The sequence below is a fragment of the Hydra viridissima genome, unplaced genomic scaffold (genome assembly GCF_058129835.1).
Source record: "Hydra viridissima isolate aposymbiotic clone 2 unplaced genomic scaffold, HvirCarnegie_v1 scaffold_11, whole genome shotgun sequence".
Taxonomy (NCBI): Eukaryota; Metazoa; Cnidaria; class Hydrozoa; order Anthoathecata; family Hydridae; genus Hydra; species Hydra viridissima.
The window spans coordinates 16,000,307-16,011,214 of record NW_028324310.1 but is presented as its reverse complement, the minus strand read 5'-3'; the positions used below and the strand labels follow the sequence as shown (position 1 = coordinate 16,011,214).

Here is a 10,908-nt window from a genome sequence, read left to right as displayed (position 1 = left end):
CTTCCTGTTTGTTTTTGCATTTCATTTTGAAGGTACTCGTTGAGCTGGTTGATTTCGTAGGATCCTTCTTGAATGTAGATGGTGTAACTGTTCGATCCAGCGTTTGGGCTGTATCTGAAAACGTTATTTTTAGAGGTGATGTTGGGGTAGCTTTGATAGGTTTCAAGTCCTACAAGAGCCATTTCGTACTGTTTGTTTAAATCCAGCTCGATGGGTCTTTCAAAGTATGTTTTGATGGAGCTGTTTGATACGGTGGGAAGATCTTTTTTAGATTTAGCAAGCAAATAAAATCCAGACATGTTTTTTATACGTTTGGAAAATAAAAATCGTCCAACCCGCTTCGGTATTTTCCATGGTCTTTTTTGGAGGACAAATCAATGACGGCAAATCCGTGAGGTTGAGACCAGCAATACTTGCAAAACTTTTTAAATTCTTCTTTTTTCATGTCGCTGGAAACGTGATCTTGATAAATGTGGTTGATGTTTTTATCGTCCTGAGGAAAGAGGCAAATAAAGTTGGCATTTTCTCTAATGGTTTGTCTTGGGAGTAAGAAATAGTTTTGAGAGAGGTAAAAGCAGTCCACGTTGGAGTATCTTCCTCGGATGTAATATTTTTCGCATTTGTTTTGTTTGGTGAGTTGCAAATCGTCAAAGATCATCAAGTTGTTTTTGGTTGAGTTTAAGGATTCAGGTTCAGGCACGTCTTCTTCACTTTCGAAAAATTGGCATTCCATGTCTGTTTCTCCGTCCCATTCTTTCGATATTTCATCAATGACGTCTTCAGGACTGGAGTTTAGCTTTTCAATTTGGCTTTGAATGTTGAATAATTGTAGAATGAGTTTTTTTGGTAGTTTCTTCTCAAAGGCTTTTTTTGAGTATTTTGTATTCGGGTTGGAAAAGGGATTTGCCAAAGACTTGCAAGTGGTTATAATCCAACCATCCAGGCCTAAGCAATAAATTGAGCAGTAAGGTTGTTTTTCCGCAACCAGACTTTCCGACGATGATTCCTCGAATGCTTCTTGGCAAAAGCCTGTTGTTGTATCTTTTGGTTTTTCCGATATTCCATGACAAATCAATGACTTCCATTTTGTATTGATATAAAAAATATTTTTCTTGTATTTAAAATGTACTGCGTTAAATGCAAAAGAGAAACTGAAACCATTCACTTGAAAAAGGAGATGACAAAAAACAATAGACCTATGTTGAAAGGGACTTGCGACTCTTGCGGAACAACCAAATGCCAATTTATTGCTAAAGAAACAAAAGGAGGTGATTTGGTTGAATCGATCAATAAGCTGTCAAGCAAAGTGAAGCTTCCATGGGCAAAATTTCCAGGAGAAATGCATATACCTGGGATGAACTTTGCAGGACCCGGCACTAATTTGGATAAGAGATTGACTTCTACGGACATGTATCAAGAGTGGAGCAAGCCGGTAGACAGAGTGGACAATGCAGCGTATCACCATGATTTAGCTTATAAATATTTTAACGATCGACAAAACAGGAATGTGGCTGATCAAATGATGCTTGAAGAAATGAACTCCATTCCAAACCCCACTCAAAGAGAGATTAATGAGAGAAAGCTCATTACGCCTGTGATTAAAGCCAAAGCTAAATTTGGATTGGGTGTTGGATCTAAAAATTCGAAGCGATCTAAAGAATCTAAAAAAAAAAAATGCCTCTGAAATGGACGGACCAGCTTGCAGAGGAGCTTCATAAACCTGTCATTCACCATTTTAAAAAAAGAACGGTGATTGTGAACGACATCGATGAGATATGGGGTGCAGATTTGGTCGATATGAAATCGTTTTCAAAATTCAACAACGGTGTAAAATATTTGCTCATGGTGATTGACGTGTTTTCAAAGTATGGATGGATTGTTCCGTTAAAAAGTAAAACAGGTCTTGAAGTGGCTGAAGCGTTGAAAAAGATATTCCAAGAAAGAAAGTGCATCAAATTGTGGGTAGATAAAGGAAAAGAATTTTACAACAAGCACGTGAAAGTGTTGGGTGTTCAATTGTACTCTACTGAAAACGAGGAAAAAAGTTGCGTCGTCGAGCGATGGAACAGGACGATGAAAGAGAGGATGAAAGAGACGATGAAAGAGAGGATGTTTAAATATTTTTCAGCCAACAATACCAATAAATACGTTGACGTTTTGGATGAGATGGTGGAAAATTACAACAATACAAAGCACTCTTCCATTAAAATGACACCAGTGGAAGCCAGCGATGAAAAGAAAAAAGGTAGGGTATGGTGGAATCTGTATGGAAAGGATCAAACATTACCAGCAAAACCGAAATTTTCTATGGGTGATCAAGTGAGGATTGTAAAAAAGAAGTCTCATTTTGAAAAAGGGTATACGCCAAAATGGACTGAGGAGGTTTTTACCGTATCAAAAGTTCATTATACGGATCCGCCCACGTATAAAATCGCTGATGCTAACGGTGAAGAAATTCAAGGTACTTTTTATGAGCAGGAAATGCAAAAGACGCACCAGGATATATTCAGGATTGAAAAAATCGTTCGCAAGACGAATAAAAAATCATTAGTCAAATGGTTGGGATATCCAGACTCGTTTAATTCGTGGGTGGACAATAAAGAATTGATTAGTTTGCTTTCGAGTGACATTGGTCATTTTCTCAACAAAATAAATTTTCAGGTCCATTAAAAATTCTAAGAATTTTCATGGATTCAAAGAATCTAAAAAATGAGCAAGATGATGATTTTTTTTGAGACCTTTATAAATGAGTACCTTAAGACGGAAGATTACGAGGAGTCGTATTATTATTCGCCTTATGAAGAAAAGTACCATTACAAGATTTACAGCTTCGAAAATGATTTAGATTTCACCATTATTCGTCGAATGGATGAATGGGAGTTGAAAATAAAGTGTGGCATGCAACGGGAGGATGTATTTGAGTATGCTCGAAGAAATAAAGTCAAAGAGCAATCAAAACCGTCGGATCCAAAAATGATCTAAAAAAATTTCTTTCGCATTAAAAAAAATGAATTTTGTGACGATTGAGAATTTTGACGAGAGTAAATTATTGGCTGGGGAGATTTACGCAACCACAAAGCCCATTCAGTACCAAAAGATTCCGCTGTATTACGAGTATGCAAATGGAAAAGGTCCGTTTATTTTAAGAACCCCCGTTTTGTTTTCTTTGGGTGTGTTTTTAAAATCGCAGTGTGGAAACGAAAGAGCTGACGGGATATTCCATGTCTTTTGTTGCTTTTGACGATAAAAAGGGCATGACAGCAGAAGAAGAAAAGTTCATAGAGGTGACTGAGAAAATATCAAAATTTCTTCGCGAGCAAGTCAACCTTAAGACAGCCTTGTTGAAAAAAGGAGGAAGAACGAAAAAAATAATGACAGAGTATTTGTCCATTTTTAAAAAAAAAAATCTGAGATGCCAAACGCGTCTCCCATATTTTTCGGAAAGTTGTATACAAAAGAAAAGAGCATCACTTCTTTGTTTTGCAAAAAGGAGAACAAAAAGATGGTAAAAGCAGATCCATTGGGGTATGTTCGTCAAAGGTGTTTTGCTATTGCGTCTTTGAGAATTGAAGGCGTTTTTATTAGCTCTCAGATCGAGTCTATTCAAGTCAAGCTTCCAGAAGTGTTCATCACTAAAAATGCTCCTTCTGTTCAAAGCATTATGTGCGATTTGGATTTGGATGAATCTCACGAAGAAATGTGATATAAAAAAGATGGCATCTCGAAGCGGTCACATTGCAAAACGGAGCCGATGTCAACGCAAAGCCTTTTTAAACTTTACACAAATTTAAAAATGATCAACGTTGAAGGAATAAGATTGCCAAATGTGGCTTTGACCAACTTTCAATTGATAGAGGATGTTAAAAAGCTGAAAATAAGAAACTTTCGAGGTGTTTTTGAAAGAGAAACATTGCCAAAAAAACCGAGAAGAAAAGAATGCGGGATTATCAATACGGGGGATTCGAGCACCGGAGGGTTTCATTGGGTGTGTTGGTTCAAAGACGGTGATAAGAAATGCAGTTTCGATTCTTACGGTCAACCTCCTCTTGTCGAACTGGTTCACTATTTGAAGAGCCCCGTTTATTATAACAGCGACAGGGTCCAATATAAAAACACGTCTTATTGTGGTCACTTGTGTCTTTACGTCTTGAAAAAATGGGATGAAGGAAACGACTTTCTGGACGTCATCAATACCTTGTGGTAGATGATTTCCACGGATCTGAAAAAATAAAATCTGAGGCATATAAAAAATGATTGACAAATTTGGTAGATCAGAATTGGGTCGTTATTTATACAACCCTTATTCAACCTCTCTTTCAAGCAATCTGTATGTCAGGACAGATGGAAACAGCACCATCATTGCAGACTTGGATTTCAACTCTCACAAAATCATCAACCTGGCAGAACCGACCACTTCGCACGATGCTGCCACCAAAAATTACGTGGACACGCATGCGTCAGGTGGAGGGACTACTGTGGGAACCGCGGACTTGGATTTGAAGTTTCACAAAGCAATCAACTTGAACGAGCCGACCAATCTTCACGACGCCGCCACAAAAAATTACATCGACGTCAGCTCGAGCATGCTCATCAAAACGGACGGATCCAGCACAATCACTGGAAGCTTGGATTTAAATTCTCACAAGTTGATCAACGTCTCTGATCCAACCGCTTTAAAAGACGCAGCGACAAAAAGCTACGTGGACACAAAAGTGTCATACAACAACATCTTTTACACAGACGTCAATATGACATCACACAAATTGACCAATCTGTCGGAACCCGTTTCTGCTTCAGATTCAGCCACAAAAAATTACGTGGACACGCACGTCGGTGGAACATCAGTGGGCACTGCGGACTTGGATTTGAATTCGCATAAACTGATCAACGTGCTTGATCCATCAAACGCGCAAGATGGAGCGACAAAAAGTTACACCGACTTGTTGTTGCAAAAATCGAGCTTGACCAGTGTCGTTCCAGGATCCAGTTTCACCAGTTTGGGGCTTAAGTCTCAGACGGTTGCAGCGTTAACCACTTCTCCTGTGTTTGCGTTTTCCGGAAAATCTGGAGTGTTGAGAAGGCTGTGGCTGGCTTTATACAGCACCTCTGGCACAAATATTCCTGGTCAAGTTTTTATTCGAATCTTTACAGACGGAGAAATCAATGTGGGGAATTATGCAGAAACCACGGAAGGAATCGGAGTGGACGCTACCGGTCTTGCCACCGATTTGCTTTTTTCTCCTTTGGGAGGAGCTTTTTACGCCAATTCTTTGCAAGGATGCAACATGTTTAACACCACTTCCTTGGGAGGATATTTCACGTTGGACATGCCTTTCAGAAACGACGTCTCCATTCAACTGGTGAACAAAAATGCCACAGCCATCACTTACTGGATTCAACCATTCATTTCAACTCTTGCCTCCATTCCTGCCTCCATTCCTCTTTTCAAGCTGTACTGCAAATCGTTTCGATATTTGAACACAACGTATGGCAGCGAATATGTTTTGATGAACACCAACGGGAAAGGAAACAGAGTCTTTCTCAAATACATCAGAGTGCACATCATCGGCTCTTCTGGAAACTGGTGGGAATCCAGAGTCAGAATGTATGATGGGAATTTACCTCCCGGAAACGGCACCGTTCTCACTCCTTGGACTCCATACAACACCAACAAGTACACCTACTTTCCTTGTTACGACGGTGACAGTACATGCATTTTTTCCTCATCTGGACTGGAAGATTTTTACTTGTTTTCGTGGAACGGATCAAACATCACCTCGTTTAACAACAAATCGACGGGACTTCTTTACCAATCCACTGCATCCATCGGTTCCACCACCACCATTTCCTTTTACAGAAATTTTGGAGAAGCAGACTCCATGCCAAGCGTCACATCCGGCAGAAGACTCGTCGTCACTCTCAACTCCGGCGACGCTCAAGTCGGTCAATCCGGAAGCTTTTACCTTCTTCTCGGACAAGCCTATTATTATGCATAAAAGGATTTCAGCACAAATGAAAATGTCTGAGGATGAATGGAGAGAAAGATTGAGAAAAAAGTTTCCTTTACTGTTAAAAAGATGAGAAGAATCATTTGTATTGACGAGAATAAGTTGAAAGGCACCGTTTATTTTAACGATCATTTGGATCATCCTCCTAGACGGCTTTGTCGTCGTTCCAGATGTGAAATATTTGCTCAAAGAGACATTAAGTTGAACCGTTTATCCAAACAGACGATTGTTTTTATGTTTGGGATTAAAGTGGATAGAGGTGTTGCTTTGGTGAATTTGAGGCATGAGCTAAATTTAAAGCTGAATTATTTCAACCACTTTTCGCTTTTTTCAGAGTCTGTAGAGAACATCTTCATGGAAATTTATAACAGAAGCGACAAGGACATCGTGATTAAAAAGGGAGAGAGCCTTTGCATCGTGAATTTCTTTTGAGTCCAGGGAAGAAATTTTTTTTATTTCTCCTTAATAAAAAAATGGATCTAAACAGTTATAAAGAAATATATCCAGTTCTTCCATCAGCTCCAGTGGATGATGGACACGTTTACCGTCTTCAAAAAATAAGCGAAATCCGAAAAGAGATGGACAACGAGAGGAAGAAGAGAGTTCATCTCAGCAAAAAGTACCATCGCGTTTTCAGGATCATTTCGAATGTGGACAATACGATGCAAGGTTTATGCATAGCATTGGGTGCGACTGGAATTGGTCTTTTGTCTACGATTACTGCAAGTCCAGCGGCGATTGCGTGTGAAGGGGTGGCTATTGGAATGGGTTTTTTATCGATTGTCGGAGGTCAAGTGAACAAAAGAATGGCTTTGAAAGCGGAAAAGCATGAAAAGGTAAAAGTGCTGGCAGAGTCAAAACTGAACACGATCAGCGAGCACATTTCCAAAGCGTTGATGGATAATAAAATAAGCGATTCAGAGTTTCAGTTGATTCTTGGCGAGCTTCAAAAGTTTAAGACCATGACGGAGGAAATACGAACCAAAACTAAAAACGGAATAGATGAATTGGCTAAAGAGAACTTGATCCAAAAAGGACGAGAAGATGCCATTCAGGCGTTTAACAATTTGTTTAAAAAAAATTAAAGATTTTTTCCAGGGATATAAAAATAATTTCTATCGTATTTTAAAAACCATGTCTTTTTTTAAAATACAAGACGCGAACAAAAGAGATGAAATTTTGAGAGAGATTAATGATAGAAGAAAGAGGATTTATCAGAACAGCATCAACGATCACATTTTAGATGCTGATTTTCAGACGGATGTGGGAAAGCTGTTTAAACCTATTATTCAAAGCAACGAAAAGACGCTCAAAAAGATAAAATCCGAGGTCAAAAACGAGAATAAAAACGAAGTTAAATCTGAGATGATGACGCCGAATCAGTCTGAGTTTAAACCTAAGGTTAAATCTGAGCCTTTAGACTCGACAGGAATAGAAGAGCCTTCTATTCTTCCTGAGAACGATGTGTTTTTAAAGATTTTGATGGAGCTGGATTCAAGAGCAAAATTTAAAACAAGTTTTAAGAACAAGTTTGAATTGAGCAAAAGCGATGGTCAATATACGATTGGAAAAATGGGAGTGATGTTTGAAGGCAACGATATGATTGTTGGAGGTGAAAAGTGTGTAGGAACAAAAGGTCTTTGGAATCTCATGACCAATCCAAGCGTTTCAAAGGACGTCACCGCTGAAGATGTGGCTAATTACTCGAAAATTTTAGTAGAGAGTGATGCTGTAAAGTCGGATGCGAGACACAACAAGCCCAGAGCTTCAGAGATTAAAAAATACAATCAACTCATCATCCATATTGAAAACGAGCTGAAATCTCGCAAAACTGAAAATAGAGAAGATTCTATTTCAGTTCCTTCTCGTTACGATATTGAAGAGCTCGATAAAAAAAATGCTGAATATTATAAACAGTTGGAGCTGCAAGAGGTTAGAAGTAATATTGAAAATCGTTTTAATGATGAATACAATAAAATAATGGCGCGTATTGAAAAGGGAAAAAAAGGTTCAGGAGTGATCGTTCTTCCTAGCGATCCGAATGCGTTGGTGGAAAAGCTTGAATTGAGCGTGGCTGCTTGTCGTGCTGGGAATACGGGATCGAGAAATGAAGCTATGAGCATTTGCGATGAGCTGTTGAGGCAAAAGGTGATTAGCAAAAACCAGTACAAATCGATAATGAAGTCCATCGATAGCAAATAATTTTTTTCTCGTATTTAAAAAATGATCATTTACAGAAACAGATATGTTAAGAAACACGTTGTTGGAGGAAGTGGAATCATGGACACGTTGCGCCATTTTTTAAAAAGAGCAGCAGCATCAGGCGCGTCAAGAGCAGCGTCTAATTTGGCAGGCAAGATTGCAAAAAGCGAGTTGGGAAGAGAGGCGATTACAGCTGCCAAATCTGCAGGGAAAGAGTTGACTTCTTCGGCGATTGCGACAGCGAAAGATGTGGCTATCGACCAAGGCAAAAAGGCGCTAGAAAAGGTGTATGCCAAGACTGGAACTCCTAAAAAATCTCAGATTTTCCATGGATCTGAAGGATCTAAAAATTCTTTCCATGAAGGATCTCAAAAGCTTACTCAAAAAAGCAAAGACATTATTTCCGGAATGGTCGGACCTCCAAAGGTGAGCAGCGATTATTCCTCTCTAGGAGGGTCCATCCGAATCCAAGACCTGGTAAAACTTCATAGAGATTCAAACGATCTAAAGATGGGAAGAGGACTGAAGATCGCATAAAATTCAAAGGATCTGAAATTTTTTTTTCTTTGGTATAGAAAAATGGCAAATTCAGATGTTTTAGACATTACAGAAGAAATCATCATTGATGAAGGTATTGAGAGATATGAATTTCACGAATATGAACCGGTCAGCACCAATTTAAACACGTCCGGTGAGATAAGAATCAACATTGAGCAGCAAGATTTGTTCACGCGTCCCTGTGATGCATACCTTTTGGTGGAAGGAAGACTGACAAAAGCAGACTGTACTTCCTATGCGGATGCGGATGTGGTTACTCTTGTTAACAAAGGCATCATGCACCTGTTCAGTCAGATTTCTTATCAGTTGTCGAATCAAGAGATTGAGACCATATACAGTCCAGGTCAAGCCACTACCTTGCTGGGTTTCCTGAAATATACTGTAGAGTTCCAAGTGTCGGAAGGAATGAATCAGCTGTGGCAAAGAGACAGCACTGCCCTTGCCGATCTTGTAAGCAACAGCGGCTTTAGCGCAAGACAGGATTTCATCATTAAGCAGCCTGCTGATAAAGGCACCTTTTCATTCTGCATTCCTTTGAAGCACATTTTTGGTTTATGTGAAGATTACGAAAAAGTTCTTTACGGATTCAAGCACACGATAACCCTTGTAAGAAAGAGCGACGTTGATGCCATTTTTAAGAGCGCTGAAACAGCCGCAGGAAAAGTAACCTTGAGCAAACTGTCTTTGTTTATGCCTCATGTCACTCCCTCTGTTATGGCCAACAACCGTCTTTACAAACTCATCGAGTCCAAAGTGGACGTTCCGTTGACGTTTAGATCCAGACAGTGCGACACCATTGCCGTGCCAGTGTCCAATACGTTCAGTTGGAGATTAAGTGCTAGATCAGCCAGTGAACGTCCGAGATACATCATTGTTGGATTTCAGACCAATAAAGACGGTAGTCAAGATCTAAACCCTTCCGTGTTCAACCACTGCGATTTGAAAAACATGTATGTGACCTTAAACAGCGAATGGTACCCTGCTGTGGATTACGACTTGGCCTTTACAAACAACAAATTTTCAAGGGTTTACAGAGACGCATGCAAGTTTGACAACAAGATTTTTGGAATCAGCGAAATTGTCGCCCAGCCAAATATAACAGCGCTGAACTACAGACACATTTGCCCTATTTTCGTTTTTGACGTGAGCAAGCAGGCTGAGAGGTTAAAATCGACCGTGTTGGACGTGCAAATTAAAGCCACCATTAACGCAAACGTTCCTGCAGACACTCAAGCCTTTGCCGTGGTGATCTCTGACAAGCTGCTCAGAATCAAATCCGACGGAAACAAAATGAACGTTGTGTATTGATTCTTTCCTCTCAAGATAAAAAAATAAGTCCTTAATAAAAGGATGATTTATACGAAAATGGATTTGAAAAATTTACTTATCGAAAACGGCGTTTCAAAAACGTCGAAAAGCAAAATGGGTTTGGCGATGATTGCGGCTGAAAATAACTTGATCGATAAAAATGCGATGATGGAGGATGTCAAGCCGATAGATTCCAAATACGAAAGGCTTCGTTTGATCCGAAACCATCCCGTGGCTGTAAAAATGACGCACGCTGAAACAGGAGAAGTGATCGAATACGGCTCTCTTTACAAAGCGATGAAAGAGACGGGACACAGCAGCGGTTATTTTGAGAAGCGAAACGGAAAAATAGATGAAAAAGGAATTAAGATTGAGATCATTAAATAAAATGGCGTTTCACCCGTTTTTTCTGGAGTGCAGCCGAAGAGAGCCTGATGCAAAAAAGAAAAGTCAGCTCGAAGCTCTTGCGTTCAGATCCTTTAAGGAGGTGAGGTTCAAAGTTCCTGAAGTGTACAGCGATGAAAAAAGAGACGAGCTTAACGCGATGCTGTGGGAGAAAAAAGAGGATGACTTTTCGCGGATGGAGAAAAAAATCAAAGAGCGCAACAGAGAGTGGGTTCATTTGAACAAGCAAGAAAAGCTGAGAGCGATCGACAAACGCGTTCTTGAAATGGACTGCGATTGGGAAGAAAAGAAGAAAATGTCAGCAAAACTGAAAATGGACACGATGCTCCAAAAATATGAATATTTTCCATTTTCTGAAAAAAAAATTGAATTCGAGTAAAATCATTGACAGCGATTAAAAAAAGATGGGTAATAATCAAAGCAAAAT

The 10,908-nt window shown here is 39.5% G+C and overlaps 1 protein-coding gene across 1 annotated transcript; it reads left to right on the top strand.

Annotated features, from left to right (window-relative positions):
* Window positions 1–9,044: 9,044 nt before the first annotated feature.
* Window positions 9,045–10,076, top strand: LOC149882441 (uncharacterized). The gene has a single exon (XM_090065803.1). The coding sequence runs from the start codon at window positions 9,045–9,047 to the stop codon at window positions 10,074–10,076; it is 1,032 nt and encodes a 343-aa protein (XP_089921929.1).
* Window positions 10,077–10,908: the final 832 nt, after the last annotated feature.